General features: G+C 42.0%; 1 protein-coding gene across 6 annotated transcripts in view; it reads right to left on the bottom strand.

Moving 5' to 3' along the window:
• Window positions 1-27,309, bottom strand: part of FARP2 (FERM, ARH/RhoGEF and pleckstrin domain protein 2) — a 120,009-nt gene that overhangs the window by 58,798 nt on the left and 33,902 nt on the right. For 4 of the 6 annotated variants that reach the window (XM_045559874.1, XM_045559875.1, XM_045559873.1 and 1 more), the window contains exons 3-7: window positions 7,365-7,469; window positions 6,428-6,470; window positions 5,098-5,176; window positions 2,320-2,417; window positions 56-170 (exon numbers count right to left, since the gene is read on the bottom strand). In XM_045559874.1, the coding sequence (XP_045415830.1) occupies window positions 56-170; window positions 2,320-2,417; window positions 5,098-5,176; window positions 6,428-6,470; window positions 7,365-7,469 (440 nt within the window). Of the gene's footprint in view, window positions 1-55; window positions 171-2,319; window positions 2,418-5,097; window positions 5,177-6,427; window positions 6,471-7,364; window positions 7,470-7,963; window positions 8,114-27,309 lie in introns of those variants that run through there. The other 2 variants (XM_045559877.1, XM_045559876.1) reach the window with 2 other exon arrangements.

Here is a 27,309-nt window from a genome sequence, read left to right on the forward strand (position 1 = left end):
GTATTTAGTCACTATTGTGTAACAACGTGTCAACAGCCAATTCTGACCGACTTACATGTGCTTCCGATGAAATTCCAGTATCTTCTCGAGACAGCGCTCCTGGCTGGGCAAGTACTCATTGGCTTTGAGGTGCTCTCGATCCAGGGTTTCATCATAATCTCCTATTTCCGCTGAGATGAGATAATGAAAATCAGGAATTCTAATTTTTAAATAAAGTAAACCACAAGCATTTGTATATGTCAACGCCTAAACTAAAAGTAAAAACAATTATCCCATATCTGTAGTAAAATAATATATTCCTAAAGTTTCTATTTTATTTTTCCAAAGGCAAATATAAAGGCAGGTGAAGAGAATTTTGCCTGACTCAAAGAACAAAGACTCTGATGAATGACTCTGGGAGGCAAACACGGAGCTGTGAGTTCAATGTGTTTATTTCGTTAGTTTTTAAAAAATTTTTATTTAATATGAAGAGAAGAACGAGGAGGGAGGTTAAGTTTCCTTTTTTCTTGAGACAGTCTCACCTGCCGCCCTGGGTAGCAGTGGCATCATCACAGCTCACTGCAACCTCAAACTCCTGGGCTCAAGTGCTCAGCCTCCCGAGTCACTGGGACTACAGGCATGTGCCACCACACCCGGCTAATCTTTCTATTAATATTCTTAGTAGAGACGGGGTCTCGCTCTTGCTCAGGCTGGTCTCAAACTCTTGAGCTCAAGCGATCCTCCCACCTTGGCCTCCCAGAGTGCTGGGATTATAAGTGTGAGCCATTGTGCCTGGCCTGTTTTATTATTTTTTTTAAACCACATTTTATATATAAGTTGTCTCAAGACTATTATGACCAGGATAATGTATTTTGTTTGTTTCAGAATAATGTATTTTAAATCATTTTTTCCTTCAGGCCTTCTCAAATTTCTTGAGGAATAATGTCGCTTTCTAATCTCATATATTTTAAGGCCATAAATGTTTTAAAAACAGTAGTAAAGTCCAATAATTTAAAGTAACATACTTTGTTTTGAAACAACCTCAAACTCACGGAAAAGTGACAAGTACAGTACGAGAGCTTTTCCTCCTTCAAACGGTTTGAGAGTGAATTGCCAACACGAGGCCTGACTCAGTTTAGTCTGGACTTGACACTCTTACCCACGACCGTGGTGAAACCGCTCGCATCAGGAAAGGGGCCACGATCTGCTGCTCTACCCCAGACTCAGACCTTATTCACATTTTACCAACTGCCCAATTTTTTTTTATACCGAAAGGCCCAGTTCAGAATCATACACTGCATTTAGCTGTCGTGTGTCTTTAGGGCCCTTCAATCTAAGCAGCACAGGTCTAAGGTAAAAGTTACAGTTGGACAAGTCATTATAATTTAACAGTCCCACTGAACCATGCAGAGCCCTTGCGCAAGTGGCATTACTAAACAGCAGTTCCAAAGAATGCACTGAAAGCCATCTGGTTTCCTGACAAGTCTTCAGGCCGTATGAAAAAAAAAACCCAATTCACTTTGAAAACTTATTAATGATAGTCAACAAGTCCCGTGGTGCAGGACGGCAAACCTATGATAAAATTTGCATTTGAAGAAGGTGTGTCTGGGGAAGAACCAAGGAAACTACGAATAACCCATATACTTACTAATTCCTAAAATTTCTGAAACTTTCTACATCAAATTTCTTACATTCAAATTTCAGAAACATTAGTTCTGTGCTAGGAAGTTGCGGTTCAGCCTTTAGTCCAGACGCGATGTATTTCCTTCTTCCTGTTCCTACAGCTGGAGGCTTTGCAAGCCCACGGGAGGGCACACAGCCATTTCTCCAGACCTCTTAACACTTCTCATAGTTTATTTTTGAAGTAACTATAATTCTGCACATACTTCTGAACCAGCTCTTGATCCATGTGAGATACTGAAGCAAGGTTTTCCTTTTCCTTCATGGTTAATGCTTGACTAATCATAAAGGATCGTAACGTTTCTCCTAACGAGGCCCTTTTCAGGGTGTGCTGGAAGTGTGGTGGACGTGACTGAAGATGTATTAGTGTTAAAATGTGTAAAGGCACAAACGAGAGACAGTCCGGAAGAGGGAACAAGGCTACAGACTGTGGCCTTGAGTGTTGCTTGCCAGTGGAGACTGTTTCTCAAGAGCTCCCTTTGCAGAAGTCAGTCTTTAGCCTACAGGGAAGTACTGGGATTGAAATACCTCAGTCCTGATCGCGCTCGCTAGCGGTGCATGTGCACCAGCCCTGACTAAGTACAGCCCGAGTGCTGGTGCACCTGTGACATCAGCAGCAGATGTCCCCTCCCACCCCCGGGGCACACACTAGACACCAACACTGCAGAAGATGGGACGTGAGGAGGGCCGCTGTGGTGCTGGTGCAGGTCAGACGCTCCTCCAGCAGGTCTCTCTTAAGTTGCAAGGCAAACAAGTATCTAGAAGGGGGTTAAAAACAAGACAGGGCTCAACTCAAAGGTTCTGTGAACGTAATACAGACATGTCTCTGCAGCAAGAGAGCAAACAGGCCCCAAGAAGCAGCAGCAACCCAACAGTGAGCAAAATGCAGGGCCACCACAAAACAGGCAGTCACAAAAGGCCTGTCACGCAACAAGTGGTCACCAAGTAAAGGTCAGATGACAAACCAATTCAGCAGACTGAGTCTCACACATCAGAGAGCGCGCAGAAAGTGCTGAGCACGCAGAGGCACTCCAATACCCACAGCAGGAAAGTGGAATTAGCCTTTTCAGGCGAACCACACGGCATGTAATTACACTATCTGCAGCAGTACCTTCAAGGAGGAAGTTCACAAATTCATACTACTCCTGGTACACACACAAAACCGCACACACAATTTTGGATGAAACAGCAGAGATATATGATTAAGACACAACGTAAAATGTGGTTGTCACATTTTTTAACAGATTGATAATATCTGGTCTTGGCTAGGATCTGAGAAACAGGCACTCTCTGGAGTATCATTAGTGAGAATGTAACAGGAGAAGGTAAATTCAAAAACATTTATATATTCATTTACTCCATCAACAAATAATTACTGAGCATGTATTATGTTCTAGGAACTGTTCCTGGAGCTGGAGATACAATGGTGAGCAGGACCAACTCCCTGACTCTGTTGGAATTTACACTCTAAGCAACCTATTAAAAATTCTCTTAAATTAAGATATGCACACCCTTTAACTCAGCATTTCATCTCTACGAATCTTCCCTACAGTAATATTCCAATACAAAGGTATGTGGATAATGATGTTCCTTTGCAGCATAACAGAGAAAAATTGGAAACTATATAAATATGCACAAACATGAGAATGGTTACATAAATTAGGTTGCAGCCATATATACTAACATGGAAAAGTGTCCATGGTATGCTATTAAGTGGGGAAAAAAATCAACTTACAGTTCACTATGTATCATTTGGTACTACTTTGTAACATAATAATTTCTTTAAGGCCGTATGTTTACATGTTTATTTGTGTATCTGTGCATTTATCTACAAGATACACACTCAAGTGTTAGTACCTGCAGAAAGTGGGGTGGGTGGGTAGTGATAGAGAACTTTTCCTTTTTTTTTTTTTTTTTTTGAGACAGAGTTTCACTCTGTTGCCTGGGCTAGAGTGAGTGCCGTGGCATCAGCCTAGCTCACAGCAACCTCAAACTCCTGCGCTTAAGCGATCCTCCTGCCTCAGCCTCCCCAGTAGCTGGGACTACAGGCATGCGTCATCATGCCCGGCTAATTTTTTTCTATATATATATTTTAGTTGGCCAGATAATTTCTATTTTTTTTTTTTTTTTTAGTAGAGACGGGGTCTCGCTCTTGCTGAGGCTGGCCTCGAACTCCTGACCTCGAGCAATCCACCCGCCTCGGCCTCCCAGAGTGCTGGGATTACAGGCGTGAGCCACCGCGCCCGGCGAGAACTTTTACTTTTTACATGGCTTTATTTAAAATTTTTTTCTTTTACCAAAACATGTACTTTTTTATAAATAAAAAATAGGACCTTCTGCACAAAAATAGGGGAAAAGGCAGTAACTATAAAACTGACTTCCTGTTGTGAGTCTTAAGACTTAGACCCAGGATCCCGCATTAGGGACACTCTGCTACCCGTAATTTTCAGTTACATATATTTGAAAGTGATTCCTTCAAAAGGGACTTTTTTTGGTAAATGTCAGGCATTTAATATACTATTAAGATAAAATCGGTGTTCATTCACAAAATACTTTTGCCACCCTTGAAGTTTAGTTTCCTCAACCTATAAAACGAGAGGCAAAACTAATGTGACCTCTCCATTTCCTTGCAGCTGACATCCAGTGATTTTGTGACGTTAAAATGACCTGCAAAAACCTGCCTCCTGCTCTGACCCTAGTGCTGCAGCACTGGCAGGGCGGGTGGGGTGGACTAAAAACAAGCAGAGAGAGTTCATGAGACACCCATGATTCATTTCAGAATCCACTTTTAGCCAGGAAGGCTAAAAAGTCATTCTGCTACAACATCATGGTTCTCTTTTATCTTATATCTGACCCTGGGTTTTGAGGTGATTTTTAGGTTACTGCTTTATTCTTCATTATAAAATTGATACACGTATCAAAAAATACAAGGAAAATACTTCTATAATCCTCTTGCCCAGATGAAACGACTGTTAACATTTTTTTTTCAATCATTTCTGCAAAGAATCAGCTTGAATTCAAGAGTAGCACAAAAGATATCACCTAAAATATTCCTTCTCCTTATATTCACAAGGACAATCACACTGGGTACTTCTGCCAGTTAAGTGCATTTTGTTGACAAATAAGTACATACATAGGAAGATTCCTAAAGACTTTATGAACATGCATAAAGCTATGCTCATTTGGAGAATACTGGTTCAAAATTACCCTATCATCCATTCTATTTTGTACCAAAAACTTTTCTCCTATGTCCTAGTCACATCTGTGTTTGTGCAAGAGTCAACAGCCAAAAAGCTCCTCTTAACTACTTCACATTTATTACAATTTTCTTGTGTATACTCAGCTCATTCATTCTTTCAAGGAGCCATGTGCTGTGGGAGACACCAGGTGGATATAAGCCCCTGCTGTCAACAGTCCCAGACTCTGTGAGCTCTTTACCTCGTATATTCTTCCTGCAACTGGCCAGGATCCGGTGGGAAAAACTTCACAGCTAGGCGAAGCATTGCATTCTTTGGCCCTATAGAAAGAAAAAATTTAAACTTCACAAATAAAGTCAGTCTCTGTATTTACTCTTTCTACATATTACTGTGTAATTGAGCTAGTGCTTTCAAATGAACTGTCAAAGCAAATCTTTTCAAATAAGATATTAAGAAATTTCCTATACACGAACTTATCAAAGATCACATATATCAAAGAGAAATTTAAAATCTTTTGCTTTAAGCAGAGATCACCCAAAGAAACCTTAAAAACAAGTACGAAACTATACATTAAAAAATTTAAATATATTCCTTTTTATGTTTTAGGAAAAAAACGATAAAAAAAGTTAAGGTGTTTACACTATTAGTAGTAGTAATTAAAAAACACATTTTTTAAATCCATATACATTTCAATGAAAGCAAAATGTTATCACCACTTACTATACTGAACTAGAACAATCTAATTACTATAAAGAAAAGGCATTTTTAGTAGCCAAAGAGTTCCACAAAATTCTCTAATATTTAAAGGTGCCTGGTTATATTTTTTGATAAAAAAAGTGGTTATTCAAAGGTTAAAAGAAAAAAGGCATAAGATATTCACCGATATTATCTTCATGTCACTGAGATTTAATAACAGGCAACTTTCACCAAAAACAAAAAAGGAGCTATTTTGCTGAAATGCTATGGCAACCTAAATGGCATTTAGTACAAAACCAAGTTACTTCTATACATACTTTTCTCCTCAGTTCTGCACTAAAAAAAATTATGGGTGATTCAGACAACTAGAGACTTTATCCTACACAATTACATAAAAACTAGGAGGTGGTACTATATGCTTTAATTTTTTAAATTTAATAAAGAGACTAACAAAAATAACCATGCTCACAATTATGTTTATAATTATAAAACACTATAACTATTTTGTTAAAATGCTACTTAAAGGAGGACTCTCAATGTCTTTTCATAACCTGGAGTGAAACTGCATACTTATTTTTGCATACTGTCCAAGAATTAAGATGATATCAACAGCATATATCGTTACTTCCAAATTTGAAGAAAGTCATCTAGAACCATCTGATTTAGTTTACTGCCCCTACCCCTCCCAAACTGGTCTACTGAGTTTAAAACTTAGCAGCAAAGTGATTTCCAAGTTTATCTGATGTCAGTGATGACTTTACTGCTATTCATACACAGCGGCGACAAGGAACAGCTGAATATGCCTTGAATTTGAACATCTGAAGACAAAACATCTTAAATGAGCAGAAGTTTATGGAGTTAAGCAAAGGACTTACTTCGTATTTGCCTGATGACAGGTTTCATAGGTTCAAGCCAAATCTAAAGAGGATTTAACAGAAGATCAAGGCTATTAAATGATTTCTCTATTTAGTAAGTATGCTATAAAATACAAAAATGTTTATAATGAAGAGAAATTGTGACAGGAACATTTTGACTCTAATCGCCCCCCACACAAGTAGAATCTTCAAGAAACAAATTGCAGGAAGTGTGGGAAGGGGTTGAGGCTGCTGTTACACTGACATCTCCACTCAGCCAGACAGAATGTAGTTGTTGATATGCACAGAATGGGCACCAATAATTATTTTGGGGGATATTTGTTAACACCAGACAAATATCTGGCATATACTGCATTTGTAAACAACAAATCGATAAGGCGGCTACTGAGTGAGAGGCATGCTGTGCTGTCAGAGCAGAGAAACTTGGGTAAATACGTTGTCCTGCTAAGGGTATTTGAAAGGCCAAACAGAGCTTGTAACACTGATGTGCTTTTTGAACTAACGGGTTGATATAGGCTTCTTTAAAACAGTTCATCTATAAATATTAAAACTCCACACTTTTTAAGGTTACATCTGTTAAATAAAATGAAGCATAACCAGTTAAGTTTGCTCAAAACTCACTTTCAAAATGATTTTCACACAGGATGTATTAGAGGTTGCTTTTATAATTTATGAAGGAATTTCGCTGGCACATGTGCTAATGGACAAAATAAATTTGGGGAGGATGAAAATTTAGGCTTAGATTAGAGGCAAATGTACTCTCTATAGCCAACAATAAAATATTTTAACAGCATGGCTTTGATAATCATGATGTGCCAATTGTATCTTGCTTGTATCATTACAGTAGGTCCCGAAAGGCTCTCTGTGCACCATGCACATCATAAACATTCTACAACATACCTCAGCCTGTTCCCAAAAACAAATCAAAAGCACATACCCAGTAGGACTGGAGGCTTTGAAACTCCAGTCCGAAGTAGTCACATTCTAACAGATTCAAACGCGTCCAAACTTGCGTCAGTAATACCTGGCCATCCCATTTTGGCTGTGAGGAAGGAGATGGAAAACATCATGAGGACTGAATGACTAACCAGGATTTATGGAAATCGTGCATCAAGTATGTCCCACATATAAGATCTTATTTGATTTCTTGCTTCATTTTGCCTTCTAGCATACAAGAGTTACAAATTATTACAAAGCAAATAAAGGAGTCTGTGCTCAGAAACTGATACCAAAATAAAGCAAAAAAAAAAAAAATTCCTTCAATTTTACACTCTTAGTATGTTTTCAGTCATATTTCTTTGTAGCTTTATGCTAAAGAAACCATTTCTAGTTTTGATAAGCATTTTATCAAATAATTTTGATATTTACTAAAAAGCTGATTCCTGTAGTCTCTGTTTAAGATCTCAGTGAATAATTTATTATTTGGTAGCATTTCATATTAGTGAGAAGAGAGAGTGGACTGTTCAAAAATAGGCGGGGCAATCAGCTCTACATTTAGAAGAAAAATGAAGTTGGATCCCTATTATATATACCTACTCACAAAAATGAATTCCAGTGGACTGAAGACTATAATAGAGAAGAAATCTGTACCATCTCAGGAAAGGTAAAGTCTTCCTAAGCAGAGCACAAAGGAAAGACAGATTTGACTAAATAAAAATGAAAAACTTCTGAATAGAAAGATATTTAGCAAAGTTACAATCTAGAATCACACTGAAAAAATTTACAATTTATCTTTTATTTTGCTCTTATGAATTAAGAAGTACAAACAGCTATTAGGCATTTAAAGAGGTGCTAAACCTCTCTAATAATGAGAAAAATGAAAACAGTGAGGTATCATTTTTCACCCATCAGAGAGGGCTGGAATGATGAAGCCAACACTGGCGTGTCTGTGAGGAGAGAGCCCTCCCCCAGGGCGCCGGGGAGAGGGGAAGTTACTGTGTATGACCTTCGGGGGAATAATACGAAAACATTTCAAAAGTTAAAGCGTGCATTACCTTTGCTCCAGCAATTCCACTTCTAGAACTTTTTTCCTGCAGATATTCTCATACAACTGCACAGAGCTCAGCATGTAAGAACTCAGTAAAGAATCGGTAAATAATGGTAAATCTATAGCCGAAAATTATGCAGCCCCTAAGAAGAACACAGAACTCTCTACGTGTTACCATGGAGTAAAGTCCATAACATACAGAGGGAAAAAATGGTCCCCACGTCCATACAGTGTACATAATAATTCCGTTTTATAAAACACACTTACCTCATGCATACATTTATGCACAGTAGGTTTGGGAGGCTGTGCACCGAGTGTCTGAAGGTGACCACCCCTACAGGACTGAGCGGACGTGGGGTGGAGCAAGAGCTTTCTTATTTCCTCACTTCTGTAATGTCTGAATTTTTCATTAATAGGTATGTATCATTTTTGCAATTAGAAATAACATATGCAAATGAAGAGAGAGGCAAATCTCCACTGTTACAAAGTACATTATGCTCCTTGAAGTTTATTTTTTTATTTTTATTTACTCATTTTTTTTTGAGACAGAGTCTCGCTCTGTCCCCCGGGCTAGAGTGAGTGCCGTGGCATCAGCCTAGCTCACAGCAACCTCAAACTCCTGGGCTCAAGCGATCCTCCTGCCTCAGCCTCCCGAGTAGCTGGGACTACAGGCATGCGCCACCATGCCCGGCTAATTTTTTCTATATATATTTTTAGCTGTCCATATAATTTCTTTCTATTTTTAGTGGAGACGGGGTCTCGCTCTTGTTCAGGCTGGTCTCGAACCCTGACCTCGAACGATCTACCCGCCTCGGCCTCCCAGAGTGCTAGGATTACAGGCGTGAGCCACCGCGCCCGGCCCTCCTTGAAGTTTAAATACCAGATTTTTTCACTGTGTACCCACAAAGTGTTTATGCTCCTAAAAAGGAGAATTCTTACTTAAAGAAATAAAACCCTGCAATCCACTGTAACAAAGTGCAATGAATACCTCTTTCAAATGGGAAGGTGAGCTACAAAGTTACCTAACATTGTAAATACAGTTTACAAACAACAAAAGAGTAACTTCTCCTGGGTGGAGTTGCTCTGACATCCTCTCTCACAGGCTCGCAGGGAGAGCCCACTCTGACGTCTGCGGTCTGGGAGGAGGAGGGGGAGCATGCACCCACACCAGGGCTTCTCAGACTAAGGGGCAATCACATCCCCCAGGGTGGGTGACCAGGCAGAAATCGTGGAACCACGGAGTCTGCTGCAACCAGCTCCATCCCTACAGGCCCCAGCACCACCTGGGTTCTACGACCACCCTGGCACGTTCTTGCAGAGCCACCCTCTCAGCCTACACACCACCCCCTCTCACCAGGGTAACCACGGCAGTCCCCTCATGGTTCTCCCTGCTGACAGAACTAGTCAAGTCAGGACTGGGGGTGGGCTGGGGGCCTGGGGGCTACGTACACCCTTGATACAACCCCAAACTGAACCCACACCTGGCTTCACTTCAGTGCACATCTAGGCTATTCCCTTAGGGAAGATTCCCTTTCATGTCCCTTCTCTCAGCCTCTAGAGCACCTTTGAGAATCTGGTAATAAAAAAAAGTCACCTCATTTGTGAGGTTCCCCTTAACTTCACTCAGTTCTACCTAGTTACCACACTACGTGGTACTTAACTCCAGAACTGCCCTTTGGCATTGCCGCTGACCTATTTACCTGTTGGGTGCGTTCCTCCTACTAGATGGCACACTGAAGGGCAGGGGCTGCAGCTTCTCCATCCCAGTACCTCCAGGCTAGCACATGGGAGGTGCGCCACCAACAGCCGAACTCCGAAACCGTCCCCTGCTCCCGATTCTCATGGTTTTTGTGGGAGCTGAGCCTGTATTTCAGCTGGCACAGGGAATATGACATTCCCTTACCCCTCCCCTCTTCTTCACCTGCCTGGCCACCCTCCGTGAGCCAGTCAGGGGGTCGGGTCCACAACCCTACCCAAGGCCACCGCTTCTGAGGGCAGTGCAGCCTGAGCTCCCTTCGGGAGGCTGCCCGACCAGACTGGTGAACGGGGCCTGTGCTAACGCCTCAGACACACACGAGCACTTCACGACGCACACGCTATCCTGCAATGTCCAACACCCAGAACAGGGCTCCTCAACGTGGGCACAGAAATCCATTTAGTTGCACGGGTATTTTGTGTGTACACACGCTGTGTTTAACCACCTGAATTGCAGGAAAATTTTACTAAACTAAGTAAGTTTTCCCAAGTCAATTACCCTATGTCTGAGTAACGAAAGTTATTTCATATTCCCTGTGCTACCTGAAACATTAAATACATACTCGGCTCCCACAAAAACTGTCAGAATCAGGTGTTTTCACAAACCATGAAGGGACATTTCCAAAGCTATTTAAATTTCTCCAAATCATGGGGTGGAAGTGGTAGGGCAAGAATTCTCCCAAATTTGTTTTAAGGAAAATAACCCCCAGACTCCAAAGAAATACACACACACACACACCCCTACAGAAAAATTCTCACTTATGGATGTCAACGAAAACAGAATATTGGCAAGTATAGCCAGCAACAACTAGAAGAGTAATACACCATAACCAAGTAAAGCTTTTTCAAAAAGAAAGAACAGTTCGACATATGTCACTAGAGATGCAAAGAAAAAAAAATCCTATGATTATTCTCAGAATCTGAGGTGGTCAGAAGACATCTGATTAAATTAAACTTTTACTCTTGAAACACACACACACACACACACACACACACACACACACACACACATTTTTGTGAGATAGGATCTCACTCTCTCACCCAGGCTGGAGTGCAGTGGTGCGATCGTAACTCACTGCAGCCCTGAAATCCTGGGTTCAAGCATCCTCCTGGCCCTGCCTCAAAGTGCTGGGATTGTGGGCATGAGCCACTGTACCCGGCCAGTGATATAAATTCTTAATAAAACAGGAAAAGATATACGATTCTTTAACATCTACCCAAAGAGGTCCACTCCCAAGACTCCAATTCTGTTTAACGCTGACATCAAAATAAGAGAAAGAAATGAAAGGTTAAAAGACTGTAAAGAAGGAAGTAAAACTATCATTATTTGCAAAGATACGATTATTTACTTTGAAAAATTCAAGATCAACTAAAAACTATTATGAAAAAGTGAAATTCAGTTAGGTGGCTGAGGAAAAACTGTTATACAAAAATCAACAGTTTTTGCATATACAATTAAATACCATTTTGAAGAAAAAATAAAGGAAAACAACCACATTGGCAACAGCAACAAAATACTTGAAATATTTCGGAATAAGCCCATTTGGTCTATAGTGTTGTTTATATCTGATGTTTCTTTATTGATTTTCTGTCTGGATGTTCTACCTATTATTGAAAGTGGGGTACTGAAGACTCTATCACTGTATTGTTCTCAATTTTCTCCTTTCAGATCTCTCAATATTTGCTTCATATACTTAGGTGCTCTGATGTTGGGTGTATATTTATAATTGTTATATCTATGAATTGACCCTTTTATCATTATGTAATGACCTTCCTTTTCTCTAAAGATAGTTTCTGACTTAAAGTATACTTTGTCTGATATAAGTATAGCCATTCCTGCTTTCTTTCGGGTGCTGTTTGCATGGAATATCTTTTTCCATCTCTCACTTTCAGCTTATGTGCATCCTTGAATTTAAAGTGTGTTTCTTATTGACAACATATAATTGGATTTTACAGATTCAATGCAATCCCTATAAAAATTCCAATGGCATTTTCCACAGAAATAGAAAAAAATGATTCTAAAGTTTATATGGAACTACAAAAGATCCCAAATAGCCAAAACAATCTTGAGAAAGAAAAACAAAGCTGGAGGCGTCAAACTTCCCAATTTCAAATTATATTATAAAGCTATAGTAATCAAAACACTATTGGGCCAGGTGTGGGGGCTCACGCCTGTAATCCTAGCACTCTGGGAGGCCAAGGTGGGAGGAGTGCTTCAGGTCAGGAGTTTGAGAGTAGCCTGAGAGAGACCCCCTCTCTACTAAAAATAGGAAAAAATTAGCCAGGCGACTAAAAATAGAAAAAATTAGCCGGGCATGGTGGCACATGCCTATAGTCCCAGCTCCTCAGGAGGCTGAGGCAGTAGGATTGCTTGAGCCCAGGAGTTTGAGGTTGCAGTGAGCTAGGCTGACACCACAGCACTCTGGCCTGTGTGACAAAGCGAGACTCTCTCCAAAAACAAAAAACAACCAACACCCCCCCCCAAACCCCACTACGGTACTGGCATGAAATCAGACACACAGACCAACGGAACAGAATAGAGGGCCCAGAAATAAACCCAAACATATACGGTCACTAGTTTCGACAAGGAGACGATGGGGAAGGACAGTCTTCAATGAATGGTTCTGAGAGACCTGGATATCCATATGCGAAAGAATGAAACTGGACCCTTATCTAACACCATACCCAAAAATCTACTCAATACAGATTAAAGGGCCAGGCACAGTGGCTTATTCCTGTAATCCCAACACTTTGGGAGGCTGAGATGAGAGGACTCTTTGAGGCCAGAAAATAAATTTTAAAATTAGCTACTAGGTGTGGTGGTGCAGGCCAGTAGACCTAATTGCTCAGGAGGCTTGGCCTGGGTGACAGGGTGACACTTTGTTTCTTAAAAAGAAGAAAAAACCCCGAAAACTACATATATGACCTGAAACCATAAAACTCCTAGAAATAAACATAAAGGCAAAGCTCCTTGATATTGGCCTTGGTAATGACTTTTTGGATATGACACCAAAAGCTCAGGCAACAAAAACAAAAATAGACAAGTGGGACTACATCAAACTAAAAAGCTTCTGCACAGCAAAGGGAACAATCGACAAAATGAAAAGGCAGCCTATGGACTGGGAGAAAATATCTGTAAACCACATGTCTGATGAAGGGTTAATATCCAAAACATATAGGGAACCACACAACTTAACAGTGGGGGAGGGGAAGCCCTAAAACCAAAAAGCAAAAAACAAATAACTAGATTAAAAAATAAGCAAAGGACCTCAGCCGACACTTCTCCAAAGAAGACATACACATGACTAACAGGTATATAAAAGGGTGTCCAACATCACTAATCATCAGGGAAATGCAAATTAAAACCATAATGAGAACACCTTACATCTGTTAGGCTGGCTATCATATAAAGGCAATGGATAGGAAGTATTGGCAAGGATGTGAGGAAAAAAAGGAAACCTTGTATGTTGCTGGTGAGAACGTAAATTGGTACAGTCATTATGGAAAACAGTATGGAGGTTCCTCAGCAAGTTAAAAACAGAGCTACAACGCGACGCAGCAACCCCACTTCTGGGTATGTACTCAAAGGAGACGCCGTCAGCGCCTCACGGATCGTCTGCACCCCCCACGGCACCTGCAGCGCTGTCCACCACAGCCGAGATACAACGCACGTGCCCACTGATGAGGGAATGGATAAATCGTACATACAGTATATAAAATGGAATGTTGTTCAGCCTTATAAAAGGAAATATGACCATTTGTGACAAAATGGATGCATCTGCAAATAAGCCAGACACAGAAGGAAAAATAGTGCATGATCTCAGTTACATGTGAAATCCAAAAAAAGTTTGAATATATAGAAGCAAAGAGTAAGTTACCGGGGGCAGGGAAGCAGGAGATGGAGAGACGCAGTCACAGGGTACAAAGCTGCAGCTATGCAGAATGAACGTCTAGAGAGCTAATGTACAGCGTGAGGACTACAGTTAATATTGTACTGTATGCTGAAAATTTGCTAAGAGAGTTTTTCGGTGCTCTTACCACAAAACAAAAGAACACTATGGAAGGTGATGGATATATTAATTAGTTTGACTGTACTAATCACTTCATTATGTATATGTGTATCAAAACGGCATGCTATGCACTTTAAATATACTCAGTAAAAAATATCTAGGAATAAACTAACAGTAAAAGAAAGCTTCATGGAGAAAACTTTTACAACATTATTATGAGAGGAAAAGGGGGCCGAGAAGAGGTGTGAGGGGACAGAGGTGTCCCCTGGGTGGAAGCACCTTTACAGAGATAGTCTGTCGAGCATTCACCTATGGAGTCCATATGCCATCCTGGCAAAAGTGTCAAAAAGATCCTTGGAGGAACTTAACAGGTGGATTCCAAAGTTGTTATTGCAAAAAAATGCAAGAATGGCCAAGAAAGTTCTGAGAAAGAGAAATAGGGGAGGAGTAGCCTTATCAATTAAAATTATTGAAAAAACTACAGTAATTAGAAAGTTTGGTAGGAGTGCATGTCTACACAGACACATCAATGGAACAGAACAGGAGGCAAAGGAAGACACTCAAATATATAAAAGACGGGCATATCTGATAAAAGTGATGTTTCAAATCAGTGGGGGAAAACAGATTATTCAATAAATACTTTGGGTATATCCATTTGGAAAATAATTAGGTTGTATCCTACCTCACGCTTGCTTTACAGAATAATAAATTCAAGATGAGTAAAATGTTTAAACATAAAACCATCTACTCATCCAAGTACTGCAAAGAGAACGTTTTGTGTTTTGTGTTGCATACTGCAGGTGGGAAGAAGGCCATTTTCAGCACACTCCAGAAGTTAAAAACCGCAAGAGGAGACTTAAATTGGACAACACAAAAATAAAGAAAAACTCTGTACAGGAAGAAACACTGTAAAGTCAAAAGACTTCTTCAAAGACAAACGGGGAAAACATTTATAACTCATCTCACAAAGGGCTATTTCTTTAAAACTTACCAAACTGCAAAAATGAGTAAAAGTAAAAGAGATTAGGAATTTAATAGAAAAATGGGGCACTTCCAGGTTGCGGAACATGGGGGGGTGCTGGGAGGGTGGCGTGTACCCCGGGCCTGGCAGCTCTTGCCTTATGCATCTGTTCATCTGCACCTCTTAAAATATCCTTTACAATAAACTGGCAGATGTGGAAAAACAAAAGAAAAAAGAAAAGCAAAGAAAAGAAAAAAGGAAAATGGGCACAAGGACAGGCTGCTCACAAAAACAGAAACATAAATGATGTCTGAGCACACAGAAAAGAGGCTTGCTGCTCTCATAACTAGTGATAGGCAAATGAAAATTACACTGAGATACCATTTTTTTGTCCAACCCACTGGCAAAACTCAGAGTCTGAAATCATACTGCGTTAGAGAGCGTGGGAAACAGCATCTCCACGCGGCTGGTGGGTGCAAACTATAGTCTTGGCAGGGCCAGGCTGGTACCATCTACTGTAATCTGAACGTCCACACTATTATCTGAAAAATTCCACTCCTAAGCAGTATTTCACAAATGTAAAATCAGGCAAAAGAAAAGAATATTTGTTATAATAATGCTTCTAATAGTAAAATTTTAAGCATATCCTAAATTTTCCAGTATAGGACTACTAAATTATAGCACATCCAGACAGTGAGACTCTAGGCAAAGTCAGTGAGACCACGATGGCTCTCTATGGACTAAAACGGAAAGATCTCCAGGATATGCTGTTAAGAGAAAAAAGCAAGGTGTTGTATGAAAGTACATATGCCACCATCTGTATGATGAGGGAAATATATATATGTCTGTAGGTAAATGCATGACTCTCTTTGGAAGGATCATAGTAAACTAGGAATGGTAGTTGGTTCCACACAATAGAACAATGTGACTACATATCCTTCTATACTCTTTGAAATCTGTATCATGAACATGCACTAAAACCATTTTTTGGAAAGTCTATGCATTCTTTTTAAAAACTAAAAAAATAAGGCCAGGTGCTATGGTTCATGCCTGTAAACCCAGCCCTTCGTGGCCTTCCTAGTATCCCAGAGCCACATGGAGAGGATGGCATTTAAGGGGCCCTCTGAAGGCCTGCCTACCCCAAAACACCCTACCACCCAGCTACGGCTGCCTGAAAACCTCACTACTAGTGAGTCATATCCTTGGGTGAAGACAGTATTTCCCCAAGTGGGATATGTGGCATGATTTTGGGGAACATGGACAAACAACTTTAATAGTAGTAGTTATTACTTTTTATATTTACTTCCTTTTTTTGGAGATAGGGTTTTGGCTCTGTTGCCAGGGCTAGAGTGCAGTGGTGTCATTGGAGGTTACTATAACCTCAAACTCCTGGGCTCAGGTGATCCTCCTGCCTCAGCCTCTAGAGTAGCTGGTACTACAGGCACATGCCACCACGCCCAGCTAATTTTTTTAGTTTTTGCAAAGATGAGGGTCTCACTATTGCCCAGCCTGTTCTCAAACTCCTGGCCTCAAACGATCATGCACCTCGGCCTTCCAAATATATTTATTTTCTATTTGTGACAGGTGATATAGTAGTTTTCAATTTAAGGCAATGATACACTTTCCTTTTAAATAAAGTCTCTACAAAAATTAAAAAACAAAATTAGCCAGCCATGGTGGTATGCACCTATGGTCCCAGCTACTTGAGAGGCTGAGGTGGGAGGATCACCTGAGCCCAGGATTTCGAGGTTACAGTGAGCTCTGATCACAAAACAGCACTCCAGCCTGGGTGACAGTGAGACCCTGTCTCTCTCTCTAAAAAAAAAAAACAAGAAAAAGCTAAAGCTAAGTATGGGCAGGGGAGGGGGCTGTGCACAAAGGCCACGCCCAGGATGTCCGCGCCAGGCAGGGTGAGGGGTGCAGCACGAGGGGGGCAGGAGTGCCAGCACAGTGGCAGGCAGGGAGTGTGGGGGGCACGAACACAGGGGGCCAGAGCTCCTAGCCTGGCCACGGAGAGGTCCTGGGAACAGCGAGACTCCAGAAGCAAGGAACACACCACACACAGATCTTCCTTGGAGAAAGAGGCTGGTGCTAGGTCTGGGGCAGGGAGGGAACAAGAGGAACCCAGAACATCTTGTGCCACAAGGCAAACCAGCACTTGCAAGAGTGACGGAGACTTGTCCAAGGACATAGGAACGGTCCTCACTTGCCGAATCTGGGCATTAGCATCAAAGCAGGCATGCTAGGGTGGATGAAAACCCTTGAGCAGAGCAGTAACCCACAAGTCCACAAATGAATAAGCTGAAAGTCTGACAGGCAGTGAGACATGCACACGGTTTCAAAGAACGTCTTCACTTTAAAGAAGTCTGTTGGATACCACCTTAATCAAACAGTCGAAGTGACCACCTCCAGAAATGGGATGAACTGAAATCCGGGGCCATGTAACAGGAGGCAGCGAGAACCTGGCATCTCGTCTGCGCTATCCCTGCCAGAGAGGCACAGCCCAGTCCAGTCATACGGAAACAGCGAACTCAAACTGAGACTCATCTAAAAATGTACCTGCTGTGATCTTCAACAGCGCCAAGGTGGTGAAAGGCAAAGTCACAGGCTGAGGGAGACCAGAGGTGTGACTGTGGACTGTTGTAAAGGATGCCACTGGGATGAATGGGGGACTGGAACGGGGCACGAGGACCAGACAGCAGAAATGGATCTGTGTCATCGTCCTGAATGACACGGATGAAGAACCTCCCTGTTTGTAGGAAATACCCTCAAGGCCATGACAGTACTGGGGCACAGTGTTGGCAACTCAATTTCAAATGGTTCATGGGAAAAAAATAGCCAGATTCTGGCTATTTTTGCATCTTTTCTGTAAGTCTGAAATTGCTTCAAAATAAAAAGCTAAAAAAATTAAAAATACAGAATTTTAGCAATTGAAAACAAAAGAATCTATACATGAACTATTAGAATTAATGTTAATTTAGCAAGGTCACAGGATACAAAATCAGTAGACAAACAGCAATTCTAGTTCTATAAACTAACCATAAACTATAGTTTGTAAATTTTAGATTTATGAAAAAATTCTAAAAATGCTATTTATACTGGCAAAGAAAATCAATTATCTAGGAATAAGTCTAAATATACAGATGTCTGCTGTACTGAGTACTATAAAACACTGTGAGGAAAGTCTCCAGTCTATGATCATGGTACACCCTCCACATAAGATGTCAGCTCTCCCCAAGTCATCTACAGATTCAATGTGGTTCCGATTAAAATCCCAGCAGCTTGTGTTTGTGGAAACTGACAAGCAGATTAAAAAATTATAGAACTATCAAAGGCCTCAAAATAGCAAAGATACCATCAAAGGAGAACAAACTGGAGGCCTTACACTACCAGGTGTCAAGACTTACTCTACAGCCACAGTGTACGACAGTATGGCACCGATGCAGACAGGGAAAGAGACCAGGGGACACAACAGAGTCCAGAAACAGACCCCCACGTCCACAGTCACCTGACTGACAGCAATGGCACCGCTGTGATTCGGTGCAGGAGGGATGATCTTTTCAACAAATAGTGCCAGAAGGGCTGAATATCCGTATGGGAGAAAATGGGCATTGACCCCAACCTCACAATATGCACAAAATCATTTCAATACGAATCATGGAAAGGTAAAACCATAAAGCTTGAGGTAGACAAATATTTCTCAAACAGGACACAAAAACCACAAAAGATTGATAAATTAGATGAATTGACACTGTTAACACAGGAAAAAGCAAGCCACAAACTAGAAGATATTGGCAATACAAAAACCCATCAAAGGTCTTGTAGCCAATATATATAAAGATCCACAAGTCATAAGAGAGAAACAGACAACCCAGTTAAAGACAAATGGGCAAAAAGACTTGAATAGGCATTTCTCAAAAGCAGATATTCAGATGGCCAATGAATAATAAAAGTTGGGCAATAGGACATCAGGGAAACGCATATTAAAACCACAATGAGAAACCACTAAACTCCCTCTAGAATGGCTAAAAATGTAAGAATGGATAATACCAATGTTTGCAAGAATGTGGAGCAAGTGCAAGTCTCATATATTGTAATTTGTACAATCTCTTTGGAAAACTGATTGACAGGATCTACTAAAGCTACACACGAAGTCTGTAACTCAACAGTCTCAGTCCTGGGTGTATACTCAACAGAAAACTTTGTTTATAGACACCAAAATACACGTTCAAGAATGTTCACTGCAGCTTTATTAATAGTACCCAAAAACTGAAAATGACCGAAATGTCAATTAAATAGCAGAATGGATAAATAGGGATTTGATTTTATAACGCAATGCTACCAAGTATTGGAAAAAAACAACCAGCCACTACTATATGCAACAACACTGATAAATTTCACAGAGTAATTATATGAAATTCAAGATCTGGAAAAACTAATTTTTTGTGCTAAAGATCAAAATAGTAGCTACTTTTTTGGGGGGGGGGCTCATAATTGACTGGGAGGGGCACAAGAAAGCCTGCTGCACAGCTGCATCTGGTGGTGGTGCATAGATGTACACATGTAAAATTCACTAGGCTGCACAGGTAAGATGTGTGTACTTTCCTATGTAATTTACACTTCAGTAAGAATGTAATTAAAAGGAAAAAAGAGGTATAATAAAAAGGCCTTCAGAGTTCATGAAAATTGATCTTTCACCTTTTATAATAATCCTCTCCACAAAATCTCTGGGCTGTCAACTCAACCCGTTTGATCCGCCCAGAGCTCATAATTTAATGAGGTAGCTGGTTCTATTGTGGGACAGTCTGCTCGGAAGGAATTCTCAGCCTTTGGCCAAAACGTCTCTCCAGCTTCTACCTCCCTAAATCCTCATCTAATTGGTCTTCTCTGGACACAACCCAGTTTACCAAGGTCCCTTTTAAAAATGGCCACCCAGAACAAAACACATATTATAGATATCACCCCCAAAATACAGTTCATTACAATACCTACACAATGGAGTTTTTGCAAGTTAAGTTATCTAGAGAACAAAATTGTGCACTCCATGAAAGCAAATTTTCCAAGGGCACTATACCAAAACACACATCAATCTACTCTGTTTGCTAGATTTATTTATTTATGAATGAATGAATGAGACAGGGTCTTGGCAGGGCATAATGGCTCATGCCTGCAATCCCAGCACTTTGGGAGACTGAGGAGAAGAGCTGAGGCCAGGAGTTCCAGATCAATCTGGGCAACATAGTGAGACCATGTCTCTATAAAAAATAAAAATTAAAAAAAAACTAGCCAGGTGCGATGGTATGTGCCTGCAGTCCCAGCCAGTTGGGAGGCTGAGGCAGGAGGAGCCCAGAAACTTGAGGCTGTGGGTGAGCTATGATCGTGCCATGGCACTCCAGCCTGGGTGACAGAGCGAGAGTTTGTCTTTAAAAAAAAAAAAAAAATTGAGAGAGACAGGCAGGGTTTAGGGTCTCACTCTGTTGCCAAGGTTGGAGTACCATAGTGCACTCACAGCTCACTGTAGCCTCGAACTCCTGGGCTCAAGGGAGCCTCCTGCCTCAGACACCCATGTAGCTGGGACTACAGGCGAGTCACTGTATCTGGCTAATTTTTTTTTAGTTTTTGTAGAGACAGGGTCTCACTATGTTGCCCAGGCTGGTCTTGAACTCCTGGCCTCAAGCAATCCTCCCGCCTCAGCTTCCCAAAGGGCTGGGATTACAGTCATGACCCACCACATCTGGCCTAGTTTAGTTTTTAAATAAATCATTTTTTAAAGTACTGAACCTAAAATGGGAAATAATTTCTTAGACTGTAAGTTTCAGAAGAGTGGGAACTCTCTGCCCTCTGAACTTTGTTCGTTAATTAACAAATCACCACACTGTTAAAGACTTTCAACAGAAAGAGCTCTCCCTGAGAGCAGAATCCTGGGTAGCTCTTAGTATTTCACCTCAGATTATAAAAAAATGGTCAGGAGAGTCTTTGACCCACGGTGTTTTTTTTTTTTTTTTTTTAACATAATAGGCACTCAGATGTCTCTTAATGAATAAATAAATCCCTTAACAACTAGAAGAAACGCTTCCCTTATGACCATAAATGCTGAGGTCCAACATGACAGAAGTCATTAAAAGATGGAACAATTCTTCACGGCCAGAAGCCACGGGCGTCGCGTGTGGTACAACGCAGGCCTTGAAGAGAAGCTCTGCAAACAGGGAAAGCCAAGGCCCGGCCAGGGCGGCCACAGGCCTCTGGGTCACTCTGGGGCTGCCCTGCAGTGGCATAAATGCATGGTTTCCAAGGATGTCAAAAATTTTAGGAAGATGTCAACCCATTATTTCCCAAACCTAAAGAAGCCCAAACTAGAAGAAGGTTTAACAGTTTAGACTTTATAGCTAAATATAAGGAAGCATTGATAGTCAAGATGATGAAATATAAAATAAGGTACAGAAATAGACGTTTTTAGTCCCGTTACCTTTTTGGTATGTTGCCTACTTACTTCCAAAACATCACGGACAACCATCCGCCCCAAGGCTCAGTCATTCTCTGCTCAGAGTGCAGGCGTAGCTATCATCCAGGCACTTTTTGGCTCCTGGCTCCTGAGTTATCATCACAAGGAACAAGTTTTGTCATACAGTCAGAAGAGCGCAGGCTCTGGAGCGAGAATCCTGGGTTCTACGTGGTGCGTATGCTGAGCCTCAGTTTTCCTCATTTGAAGAATACAATTCTTACCCTGAAAGGGTTTTAGGAACAGCTGTAGGAAAACTGCCCTGCACCTGCCTGACACGTGATGGTATCCGGGTCCAAAGCAGCCCTTACTCGTGTGCACACACACAACAGCATCACCAGAAACCTCTCTCAGCCACGCAGAGGGCTGGCGCCCCTCCTGGGCATGGCTCCTTTAGGACAGGTCCTCACATGTGCAAAGCAGCTTCTTAATGAGGGCTACAAAGACGGCAGGACGACCGAGAGGATGGAGATCCCTTAGGCTCTATGATGGGGGCGTGTTACTCAAAATGGCATCTAGTGATTGCTTTCTCATGCCAACATGTTAGTAAAACATACAAAAACACCATCTTTTCCATGATGTATGCTAAAGATATCAACCTTTCAGAATACTTTCCAAGATTTCTTGCCAAAATAATTTTTCACAGGTTCACGGTCTTTAATTTTCAATAGGTGCCTCATGACCGAGCTCATTAAGCGCTGCAATCAGTGTCACCTGTATCTGCCTCACTCCACTTTTACCCTTTCACATCTTCTATCCTTAAAATTTACCTTCTGGTTCTAAAAATACAGAAATTCACCATCAGTTGGACTGTAATACCCATTGCAAATGCTCAAAGTAGCAAATGATCAGAATATAAAATATAGCCAGGTACAGTGGCTCATGTCTGTAATCCTAGCACTTTGGGAGGCTGAAGCAGGAGGACTGCTTGAGGCCAGGAGTTGCAGACCCACCTGAACAAGAGCCAGACCGTGTCTCTACAAAAAAATAGAAAAATCAGCAGGGCGTGGTGGCGACTGCCTGTAGTCCCAGCTACTCGGGAGGCTGATGCAGGAGGATTGCTTGAGCCCAGGAGTTTCAGGTTGCAGTGAGCTGTAATGATGCCACCACAGCACTCTAACGGGGTGAAAGAGTGAGACCCTGCCTCAAAGGAAAAAAAAAATACAAGATATGGGTTAGAAAGGAAAACTTTTTGTTCAATGTTTCCATTTTTCCAGTTAGTCATGGAGTCCAAGTCTTCCTCCAAGCATAGACATAAAGCATATTGTTAACAATTTACATTTACAAAAGTGCCATTAAAGATTTTGTCTAGATGAAAATGGGCTACAAAAGCTTGCCTAACAAAGTACTTCTTTATTCTTTGTCTTAAGCACTGTGGGAAAATTCTTGAAACAGCATGATTTTGTCCTTTAAATTGTTTGCTTCATGTGCCCATTTACAGTTCATTTGCCAAATCATAACTCTTCCATGTATCTAGATGCCTACTCCCAATACAAGTTCAAATCTGTAGTTAGTTTCATTACTTAAGATTTTTCTTGTCTGATAATTAGATTTACCCCAAATTTCCTTTTATAACATTATGCTGTACAAGAAAAATAATCTTGAAAGCTCACAGGAAACTGTAGCTACATTCATCCAAGATCTTCTGACAGGCATTTCACTCTCATCCTGGCGCACTTTCAAATCTTGGGTTTGGGTTCTCACCACACGTTCCCAAAATACTGTTCCCCAAACTTCCCCAACTTGCACTGAGAGCCATTAAGACCAACGTTAAATTTGAGAGCACAAAGATGTTAACTGGGATTTCTGCTCTGCTTCTCAGGGAAGGGTTCTGTATCACAGAGGGACAAGTGAACCCCATGCATTCTGTGTTCCTACACCCAAGAGACCAACTGGCACATAAATCATCTCTACCCTAAGACGTGGGCAAAAAATGAACGTACGCATCAACGGCTCCACTGACACCTCAGCTCTTTTTAAAAGTTTCTCTTAAACTACTCAAGGAAACAGTACAACTTAGAATCACCAAATTTGAACCTGTTAGTATTGGTGAGTCAGTTATTTACTTATTGCTTTTCTATTCCAAATCCACCCTTCTTTGCCCTGACTGTGGCACCAACAGCAGGACCCTGTAGACACTCCTCCTTCACCACCAGGCCTTGCCAGTAGAGGGCGCCGGGGAGACGGGACAAGGAAAGGGGCTTCTCTTCCAGTGTCGGGGGCTTCTAGCTTTCTGCTCGCTGGGTGCAGGACAGCCGGTGGTCCCCACTATCGGGTGAGTTTTGCTAGCACTCCAGTCCCACCAGTGGGCAGTTTCCCACCTGCCAGCCTGTTTCTGTGACATCTTAGTGATCCAAGGGGTCTGGACTTGGCCTTGGCGGGGGAGGCCTCTTCCAAGTCTCTGCTTTCTCGGGGTTCTTCTCCTCAGCCCCAAGAGAGGCAGTTGCTCACGACGCCTCCTATGCCTGTGTGCCTTAGTACCTCCCGGTCCCTCAGTACTTAATCCTCTGTTACTAGTTGGTAATTATTTCTATTAAATTTTCCAGTCAAATTACTGGAGTAGTTTCTGTCTCCTGACTGGACCCTGAATGAGGCCACGGTATACTCTGGAAAATGCCTGGGGACTGTACAGCCTTAACATCTTTAGCTTGGAAAGAAGGCTCCAAAAGTGGGGAGAGAAAAAGCCAGATCACTTTCCAAGCCCTCGCTGTTGGCGCAGCCACTGTGATGTAACGGCAGCAGAAGCTCTGCACGGCCAGATGGGGCTTCACGGGGAAGCAAAGTAACTAACCAGAGCTTCACTTAGGCGTCTGTTCTTCCAGTTCCCTACCTGAATCCCTGAATTCATCAGGAGCAGAAAAACTGCCTTCCAGCAGCTCCCACGAGTGGGGGAAGGTGGGCTTGAGAACACAGAACCTGTCATGAGCTTCCTGACCGAGAAACTGCCGGAAACCGGAGGGGACTGAGATGTGGGCACAAAAGGAGGTGGATGTGGAAGGCTCTCCCACGTGAGACAGGACTGTCCAAGTCCCCGCCCCCACCCGAGCAGGGCACGTCCCACAGGACGCGTCCCAGCGTGAGCGGCTGTCTCACCGCACACCCTGCTGCCCTGTGCACGTCCCACGAGGACCACACACCCGCAGTCAGGGGAGCAACCTGCTATAGCTGATGTGTTTCAGGAGTTGGGCGACATATGATCTTTTTTTCTTCCTTGTCTTTTACTTTGGCATCAGGAAAAAAGGAAAACAGAAGGGTAGCTTAGATCAGCAGTAAAATCTCTTAAAGCAGTGAGACTCGCAGGTAATTCCTTTCTTTCTTCCTGATCAACAGAAGTGGTTCCCGTCAGCCGGCCTGTCCTTACCTGTGTGCACTTGTGAAAACTCACGCACAAGTAGGAAACCTGTCCGTCGGCGTGCCCCACCCACTCACCACACCAGGACACGGCTCACTCCCACGGCACTGCAGCCAGGAGGCTGTCATTCCTACCTGGGAAAATGAAACAGTGGCCTTCAAAACAATGGTCAAAAAGACCAATACTGATCAGCCTGGAACTTCATCTGCAAAAACATACGGACAACTAAGAATAACCAGACACTTAAATCAAACTCTGAACTATAGATACCTATCTGAAAAGCAGAGAAATTAGACTCTAATGAACAAAGCAAATGTGGTATACCAAAGAAAACTTAAAAAATAAGATCCTCGAAAAGGTCAGTGTAAAAGGTCATAGTATTCATAAAATGAGAGGCTACTCTGGGGAAAAAATCCAACTAAAGAATAAAAGAGGAAATTAAGACAACTCTAGAAACCAAACCTCCACAGGAGGACTGAACAATAGAGGGCAAGACTTGAATCTGAATCAGTGGTGTGGAAAAATAACAGAAGCATTTTTCTAGAGATAAAAATAATGAAAGAAAGTTCAAATTCGGGAATCATAAATGTGTATATATGAGGAACCAGAAGCGGGGGCTGTAGCAGCTACTGGGGGGGGGGGTGACAATCCAGAAGACACCTGGTGGCTCCTGTCCTGAAGATGGTACTGTAAGTTGTCATCTCCTCAGCCTTTTGCTGGAATCATTCAACATCAAAAAGGAAAATAAGAAACGAAAGTATGTGAACTTCATTTTCAGCAAAACTAGGAATCTCTTAAATCTCGCACCACAAAACTGGTGTGAGGTGCACCACCAGCGGTGGGGAGGGAGCAAGCACGAGGCTACCGTGCCAGTTTCAGTGGGAGCCTCCAAGAATGTCTGCCACAGGTGAGGGGCACACGCAGGTGCAAACCCTAGCTAAGTCCCTTGCTTGCAGAAGCAAGGGTGGGAAGAGGGATGGGTAGCAGGGCCAAGTCTGGGCCCCATCTGGCCTGGAGAAGCACAGGCAGGAGCGCGAGGGAGAAGCCACAGGCAAGCCACACGCACACGTACACGCCGACCTTGAGTCACAGGAGGCAGCATTCTAACTTCCACCCATCTATAGCCAGCCACCCCCACCAGAACCTCCTTGAAATAGCCAACCCATGAGCAACTTTCCTGCTTTACAGATGGATGATCAAAATAGAATAAGTACTGCAAATATGCAAAGGTATTCAAGATAAAAGGAGGAAACAAACACAAATATCAGACGAACACTCAGCAGAAAAATGTTGCCTCTTAGAGATGAAAACTCTGGCCAACATTTGAGCACAAAATTAAGGAATAGCTAATAAAGCAATTGTCTCTGTAATACAAGAACACAAAGCTGTGATATCAGAGCTCTAGAAAGAGAAGAAAGCAGCTATTCAAAGAAAAATGATACCAGGGTGAACCTTGTGCTCCTGTGTAACGTGGGTGAGATTTTAAACTGGGTTGTCTTTTTACTATCAGTCGTAAGATGTCTTCGCTCAGGCTCCCGGAACAAACACAGCGCAGACTGGGTGGCTGTACAGCAGACTCTAATCCTCAGAGTCTGAGGCAAGGGTGGCAGCGGACACACGGCCTGGTGAGGCCGGCTCCCGGCTTCCATGGCCGTGTTCTCGCACCACACGGGGACACGGCACAGAGGGGCAGCAAGCACTCTCCCATCTCTCCCCAGAGGAGCCCTGCTCCCCTTCACGGGGGCTCCAGCCTCATGACCCCATCACCCCCCAAACGTCCCATCTCCAAATACCAGCACATTGGGGTTAGGCTTTAACATAAGAATTTGGGGGGAGGCCATAAACATTCAGTCCATAGCATAAAAGTCATAAGAATTATTTCTAAAAATATATTCTATGAAACCATGGACAGTAGCAGAGGAGGAAAAAAACCCCAAAAATATAGATAGAAATTCTCATTAGATATATATCATTTAGAAACATTTTCTCTCATTATTTTCACTTTCTTGATAGCATGATTTGTAGTACTAATGTTTATTTCAGTGAAGATCAATTTATCCGTTTTTTCTTTTGTCACTTGTGCTTTGGTGTCATATATAAGAAACCACAATCTAACAGAAGGTCACAAAGATTTATTCCTAGGTTTTCTTCCAAGAGTTTTACAGTTTTAACTCTGAAATTTAGGTCATTGATCCATTTTGAATTAGTGTGTGCGTATGGTGTGAAGCAGGGGTTCAACTTCATTCCCTGCCGTGGACACAAACTCGTCTCAGCACCACCTGGTGAAGACTGTCAGTTCCCCGCTGAATTGTCTTGAC

The sequence above is a fragment of the Lemur catta genome, chromosome 8 (assembly GCF_020740605.2).
Source record: "Lemur catta isolate mLemCat1 chromosome 8, mLemCat1.pri, whole genome shotgun sequence".
NCBI lineage: Eukaryota > Metazoa > Chordata > Mammalia > Primates > Lemuridae > Lemur > Lemur catta.